General features: G+C 33.2%; 1 protein-coding gene across 1 annotated transcript; it reads left to right on the plus strand.

Moving 5' to 3' along the window:
• The first annotated feature begins 958 nt into the window (after positions 1 to 958).
• Positions 959 to 2,972, plus strand: LOC11408885 (vicilin-like seed storage protein At2g28490). The gene is made up of 5 exons (XM_003597114.1): positions 959 to 1,262; positions 1,600 to 1,781; positions 1,876 to 1,953; positions 2,072 to 2,500; positions 2,583 to 2,972. The coding sequence occupies exons 1-5, from the start codon at positions 959 to 961 to the stop codon at positions 2,970 to 2,972; spliced, it is 1,383 nt and encodes a 460-aa protein (XP_003597162.1).
• The last annotated feature ends 5,056 nt before the right edge of the window (positions 2,973 to 8,028 follow it).

Here is an 8,028-nt window from a genome sequence, read left to right on the forward strand (position 1 = left end):
GATAACTTGTTACGTCCTGGAATCTTACATGATGGTTCTCATCTATGCATTGGAGGTCATGTGGCAGAAGAATATGTTGATCATTTGTTTTCTTATTGTGATTGGTTTGGTGAAATTTGGGATCTAGTTTTAAATTGGTTTAGTATTTATAGCATTCTCTCTAATTATGTTTCTGATCATGCTACCCAGTTTGGTGGCTCGGTGTTATGCTCTAAAGAGATACATGCAAGTCTTAATTGACTTGCTAGTGTTTGAAATATTTGGATGGAGAAAAATGCTTGTTTTTTTCGTGATAAAGGGCTTTTGATTCATATACTTGATAATGTGAAAATGTTAGTCTTTTGGTGGCTTAAACCTAATTTTTATAATTTATCTTTTGATTTGCATGCATGTCTGATGGATAAATCCCTTAGTTTATGAGATGCCCACTCAGCACTTCAATAATTTTTGTTTAACCCGTTTAGATTTCTGGTACTTTTGTATGACTTTTGTTTGTTACTATTATATGCACATCTTGTGATAAGATGATAGTTGTTTAATTTCATTTCATTTCATTTTGGCTTCTAAAAGAAAAAAAATATCGGTACACGTCAAATTTCCGAATTTACAGTAAAAATTATCTCATTTAGTAAGGTTACGAATTCATTTTTAAAGCAAGCAGGAAAATGCTGCAATGGAATGGAAGTCATATAAACCACAAAGCATCCAATGCTGAAATAGTAAAAGTTTTCAATCATAAGACTTTGTCTGTCCTTGATCGAATGTTTCTCACCAACAGTGCACAACATATATGGTCACCAAGATCCTAAAGTTCTACATGTCTGACAAGTGTCTCCTAAAAAAAACCATGTTCTCACTATCTTTTTTTTTTTTTTTTTTTATAAATAAACTCTCCTTGTTCTTCCTTATCACTCAAGCAAGCTTCATATTGTAAGCAATACAAAAATAGTCAAAAATCATGGGAAACAAAGCGCCTCTTTTGATCATGCTTCTGATTCTTTGTCATGGTGTGTCCATGACAATGGGAATGTGGGAGGTAGAAGATAGAGAAAATGGACCTTCAACTCCAAACAAAAAATTGTTCTTGTTGCAAAACTCAAAGCTTGTAGTGAAGACTGATGCAGGAGAGATGAGAGTGTTAAAGAGTCATGGTGGTAGAATATCTGAAAGACGTTTACACGTTGGTTTCATTACTATGGAACCAAGCTCACTTTTTGTTCCTCAATATCTTGATTCTACTCTCATCATATTTGTCCTTACAGGTATCATATCATTAATGCAATCACAATAGCAATGTGATTCTTAATATTGCTGAGAACCGCAGTTGATTGAAACATCTAATTTAATCTTGGTCATTTTCCAGCCTTTGAAATTATAAAACCTTGCCATTATTTAAAAACCTTGATAGTATTTTTGGTTGCATGAACTAAAAATTCAAATGTACAATTTGCATGACTAAAAAACTTAGGAGTAACATGGCTAGATACTTAAAATTTAAGATAGTGAAAAATAGAAACTTAAGATCCCTTGTGAAAGATGTAATTCCCAGCTATAAATGTATTTTGAAAATTTATGAGTTAACTTGTAAATGAATTTCAGGAGAAGCAAAGGTGGGATTCGTAAATGAGGATGAATTGGCAGAGAGGGATTTGAAGAAGGGAGATGTGTATCAAATTCCTGCTGGTTCTGCATTCTATTTGTTGAATACTGGGGAGGCTCAAAAGCTTCACATTATTTGTAGCATTGACCCATCCGAGAGTTTGAGAATTGGTATTTTCCAGGTATATATATGCATTTGTATAATCAATCAATACCTTTATATATAATACGATCAATCTTTCTAATAAATTAATATGGCTTGTTTATATGTTGTAGTCTTTCTATATTGGAGGTGGAGCCCCACTGTCGGTACTTTCCGGATTCGAGCCTCGAATCCTTGAATCTGCATTTAATGTAAGGAAACTAACAAACAACTTCACTACGTGTCGGCATTGTGTTCGATGTCCTTGTCTCTGTCAGCGTTTCATTGCTAGCAAACTTACTAATGTGTTAAATGATTAACTCATCACAGGTATCAGGATCAAAGTTGATGAAATTCTTCACAAGGAAAAATGAGGGTCCAATTGTACATGTGGGCCGTTCACATGCAAGTTCTTCAAGCATATGGACAAAATTCCTTCAACTAAAAGAGGATGAGAAACTAAACCACATGAAGAAAATGATGCAAGATCAAGACCAAGAGCAAGAAGAAGAAGAAGAAGATGAAGTAATGCAAAAAACAAGGTGGTCTTGGAGGAAGTTATTGGAGTCTGTATTTGGCAATGAGATAAAAAATAATAAATGCGACAAAGTTACCCACAAATCCCCTCACTCTTGCAACCTCTATGATAGAAAACCAGATTTCCAAAATAGTTATGGTTGGAGTGTTGCTCTAGACGGTTCTGACTATTCTCCACTCAAAAGTTCCGGCATTGGCATTTATCACGTCAATCTCAAACCAGTACGCAATTTTAGTATTGTTAAATTTTTACTGCATAACACATATAATTAATTCTTCAGCATTAATTCAATTTATATGGCAGGGATCCATGATGACACCCCATGTAAATCCAAGGGCAACAGAGTATGGCATAGTGATAAGAGGTTCTGGTAGAATTCAAATAGTGTTTCCAAATGGAACCAATGCAATGGACACACATATTAAACAAGGAGATGTTTTCTTTGTACCAAGATACTTCGCATTTTGCCAAATAGCATCAAGCAATGAACCACTTGATTTCTTTGGGTTCACAACTTCAGCTCAGAAGAATAAGCCACAGTTTTTGGTCGGTGCCACGTCACTTATGAAGAGCATGATGGGACCTGAACTTGCTGCTGCTTTTGGAGTGAGTGAGGATGCAATGCAAAACATCCTTAATGCACAACAGGAGTCTGTTATAGTACCTGCCCCACGGGCTGCACCTGCACTATAAGCTGGACAATAAAATTCCTAATTTCTTTGAACCACAAAGAAATCTTAATGAATAATGATTCATATGCACAAGGGTTGATGGGTGCTTGATGTGAAAACTATTAGTTTTGCTTTTGCTAAAAATGGAGCAAGAGAATAGAGATAGAGAATTTCTATTACAATGTGATTTTTATTGATAGGAAAATATAAATGAACTGAATGATAGATGCTTCAACTTTTAAGAGTTGTTGAATCTAGAGGCTCATATTATGTGTTCATTTTGATTATGCAATTAATGAAACGAAACACAAGGCTCAATTTTATCAGCTACAGTGAGGAAGAAATCCATGTTGTCTATGATTCATGATCATGATCATTAACATAATGTTTATGATATTCTCCATCACAATGAATAGCCATAAAATTAACCATCAATTGACATTCTCAGCTCAAAAATCAATATTATAACTGATAGTCTGATACTATTATGTTATAAATTTCAACCAAAACATGATTGTAATCATTCATCGATAACAAACAATGTTGAGGGAGTAAGCATATTCTTACAGTTTCAAAGAGAACAAAATGATATGGAGGATGTTGTTGTTCGTACGCGATTTGGTGAGGACAGGGAGATGAGATGCGATCGAGCTTCTAGTGAGGGCTGAACAAGACGCGAAGCGGAGGTGAATGATTGCCGCATAATTCCTGTTTTTCAATCTCAGAAGCATGATAATTTCCATTATTCCCTACACATTGGAATTTATGCATGAATTTTTGAGTTATAAACAGTTGGACCATGGTTGTGATTAACAACACCATTGGTATTGCATTTGATCGAGTATACCTCTTTGAGGATACCAAAAAACCTCTTCAGTTATTTTTTTATGACTTTCGCACCGGTTTATGAACCACCAAAGGTGGATGACTAATCCGACTCGTGTGTAGAGGCATGCGCACTGGCCAAACGTTGTTTCTCTTGGGAATCGAACCCGGTATTCCCCGGGTACGTCCTTGTAAGGAGCATCTTGCCACTGGAGCCCAAACAATTTTGTTACCTCTTTAGTTATTTGATGAGACAAATAAATGTCTATTAATCCCTCCGTATAATAACTGAGTCAATTGTGAAAAAATATTGTCCCAAGAATAAAAATATTGTCCCAAGAATATTGATCCATTTCACTTTTTAATAGAACATTAATTATTTTTTTCAACTATAATTCTAACTAATACTATTTTCATCGCTCCCAATTCAATATATTCTACATTACATTATATTTATTATAAAGAAGAATGCACCAATACTTCACAAAGGCACTCAAAACCATTTTTCTTTCTCTTTGATTTATACATTTTTCTTAATCTGTGAGAAATGGTCAACTGACTCGGTTAAACTGGGACAAAGGGAGTATGTAATTGCATAATTCTTTATTATAAAGTAAAATTATTTTATCTATGAAAATTTTCAAGTGCTCCCCTCATTTTTTTAGCTAAGGCAATTTTACTACATTTCGATCAAAATCATTGAGTGCAAAGTAGTAGGTACATCAAGAAAAACATGGGGTTAGGGTAAGTTTCAATCAAAATCAGTGAGTACAAAGTAGTAGGTATATCAAGAAAAACATGATGTGGGCTCTAGCAATGCCGTGAGCTACTTTATTAGCTTGTCTCATAACAAATGACACTATATAGTCGGAATTACTAAGCAACAAAGTTTTTCTTTTAGAAACTAAATCACCAGTTTCATTAATTGGAGGACTTGTCGAGTTTAGTAAGTCAACCAGAATCCCGCTGTCTGTTTCAAACATGACACGGTGAAAAGTTTTTGAGATTGCCATTTTGATGGATTCCAAAAGATCAATAGTTTCAGCTTCCAAAATAGTGACATAGGAGTAGTTGAAATCTGAGTTACCAAATAGAAAATTGCCTATGGAGTTTCTGAAACATATTATGTAACCCAAGATCGCATTACCATTGAAGATGGCCGCGTCGACATTGCATTTGATTCAACCTTGTTGAGGCTTTGTCCAAACATGAATTTGTTCCTCATATTCATATAAATTTATTCATATTTATTTATTTTTCAATTTTGATTTAAGTAAATAAATAACAATCATTTAAACCAAAATTATTTTACTGTTTGTTTGGTAGAGTTTTGAAAGGGATGACTTTAGAGTGCTAAGTTTGTACTTAAAAATATTTTTGATATTTAAAATATAAATAATGAAAAATATGATAAATGATTATATATTACTTCAATATCACATTTAGTTAAATTTAAACATTTTACTGTGCCCATAACTTAAAAGAGAAAAGTAAGTCGTCTTTCCTAAAACCCTTGATCCAAACATACCATTAACAATTTTTATTTTTATTTTTTATAAAATAAATGTTTATCTTAAAATCTTCATATGGATATGGTCAAATCACTTATTATGTTCATTCATTAGAGTTTTTTTTTTTTTTTTTTATCGAGGGGCAGCTTACTGAATGTGTGTGCGTGCGCGCGCACACATACATACATGATTCTTTTCTTCAAACTAAATCTTCTTCTTACACAAGAGTCAGAAATTAAATTTATGACTATTTGCTTAAGGGTCTAAGCCTTTTAGCACTTGAACCAATCCAACATTAATAATTGAGTAACGGCTTGTCCTACCCCATCCCTAAATATAAGATTTTTCTTTTTTAATTTGGAACTTTTTTGTCCTTTTTTATAAGTAGAGGAGCAAAAGTAGGGATGTCGATTAGACCCAAGCCCAATGAGTATCTGCAAAAATACCAACGATGGACGGATAAATACATGCATTCAGTGGCGGATCTCTTTGGTGGCCGGCGGGAGCCACGGTATCCCCCAAGAATAAATTATATAGTACAATAGATGACTCGAACCCATGTTCTCTTCCTGCTTTCAAACAATTAATACCACTAGAACAATTATTAATTATTGTTATATATATATATATATATATATATATATATATATATATATATATATATATATATATATATATATATATATATATATTCAATCATGTTTGTTTCACTTTTTAAAGCATAGTGAATAAAAACTGAGATATATTTATATTGTGTTTGTTACATTTATTTTTAATTTTGAATTTACTTCCATCAATTATTCATATTGTGTTTGTTATATATATATTTTTTAATTTTGCATTCACTTCCATCAATTATTTTTTAAAAGAATAAAGGATAAGAAAAAAATTGATATATCGTGGACAATAAAGATTGAATTTGTTACACTTTTTTTTTAATATTTGAATTTACTCTTATCTATTTGATATATGTGCTATTTATATTTAATGTTGAGGGTAATTTGGGAAAGAGAAAAAATCAATCCAAAAGTAGGGACTATTTTCCTAGAATGGGAAGTGAAAAATTGTCATTCTTATCGTGAAGCGAATTCGTGTGCAGACACTCTTGCAAACATGGGTTGTGAGCATGCTCCTAGGTTGCGTGTGTATGAGTAGTGTCTAGTTAGGCTTAGTTATCCGGTGTTAACTAATGTTATGGGGATAGCGACCCCTAGAGTCATCTCTGTTTAGTTTTCTTGGGCTTAGGCCCCTTTTTTTCCCAAAAAAAAAAGTGGGACTATTTTCTTTATATATAGTATAGATGTAACACTAAAATTAGTTATTTTGCTAAATACTACAATTTGCAATATTTTATAAGTTGATTTAAAATATTTTAGATCATATTTTAATTAAGTTGTGATATTCTTTTGTTATTTATTGTCTTTTTATTGTTAAAGTGCAGGTAATGAGCGCAACTACGGGTGCTTAGATGCCCATAGGATACAGAGACAAACACCAAACTTGTTGCCCACGTATGGGCTCGAGCACGGGGATTTTTTATAAAGGCGATAATGAGGATGAACACTATAGTACCCTGCTCAAAGGGTACCCGTTGTCATCCCTACGGAGTTTGAACCCCAATCAAAACATTCTACCTAATAATTTCAACATTTTTATCGGAAGAATATAACTTGTGGAGGTGGTGAATGTTTAACTATGCACTAAATGAAATAAAACCGACTACATCAAATTTCACTTTGTTGCTTCATTGTCCATCGATGATATGAAATCAAGTGATTGATAGACAAATTATGGTTCACATTCTACTTATCAAAAGTTTTATGGATCTTGTAGTGTATGTGTATGATCTTGAGGAGTTTCAGTGAAAATGGGTATCCATTGAATTTGACAGAGAAAATGAAGTAGCAACCAACGAGCTTTGAGAGATATGTGAGAACAACCACTATTTTAACTGCGACTACAATTCCGGAAAAACATATCCTTTAACCCTTCTGGTACATCAATATATTTCGGAAAACTTATTCACTATTTTCTATTCCGAAAAGCATGATGAGGTGAAAGAGTGTGATTTTGGAAATATTTAAAATTGATAATTTTTTTATGATTTGTAATTGGGTAGGAGTATAATTTTTGGTGTATAAGATGAATTTTCTTGCTTATTTTTGTTAAAAAAGAAATATTAAAATTATGGGTTGTTGTTTAAGGTGTTACCGGCTCGATATAATTTGAAAGATATTATGGGTGTCAGAAGATGTGTCGAGGTAGAAGTTGATAACTTGTTAAGGGCGGTGGACAATAAGCTAATAATTTATTTTGATTAGACCATTGACTGAAATGAGGACCTTTATGTTTAAGATTTAGGAGCTTGTTTGAAATAGCTAATAATAGCTTAGTGTCAGTTGAGAAGATGTGTGATTTATGGTAGGCGTCAAAGGTGATGGGTAAAGGTGTCGTATGAGACTCCATGCTTGGGAGGAGGAGAAGTAAGATGAGTGTTGTTTGTTGTAGTATAATATATTTTTGCAGGAAAACTGAAGAGATGTTTGAGATTGGCAACTAGATCCTGATGGAGGTGCCCTACTCTTACAGAAATCACGTGAAACAAGAGAGCTCCGTTGAAAATGTCGGTTTTGCGTGAATTTTTTTTTACAATAGAATTCCAACTAAGGATAACTTGTTATGTCATGGAATCTTACATGATGATTCTCGTCTATGCAGTGGAGGTTATGGGGTAGATGAATA

The sequence above is a fragment of the Medicago truncatula genome, chromosome 2, assembly GCF_003473485.1.
Source record: "Medicago truncatula cultivar Jemalong A17 chromosome 2, MtrunA17r5.0-ANR, whole genome shotgun sequence".
NCBI lineage: Eukaryota > Viridiplantae > Streptophyta > Magnoliopsida > Fabales > Fabaceae > Medicago > Medicago truncatula.

Coding starts and splice junctions, on each gene's coding strand:
- LOC11408885 (XM_003597114.1), top strand. CDS start 959: ATGGGAAACAAAGCGCCTCTTTTGATCATGCTTCTGATTCTTTGTCAT. Junction 1,782..1,875: donor TGAGAATTGGTATTTTCCAG/GTATATATATGC, acceptor TATATGTTGTAG/TCTTTCTATATTGGAGGTGG. Junction 2,501..2,582: donor ATCACGTCAATCTCAAACCA/GTACGCAATTTT, acceptor TTTATATGGCAG/GGATCCATGATGACACCCCA.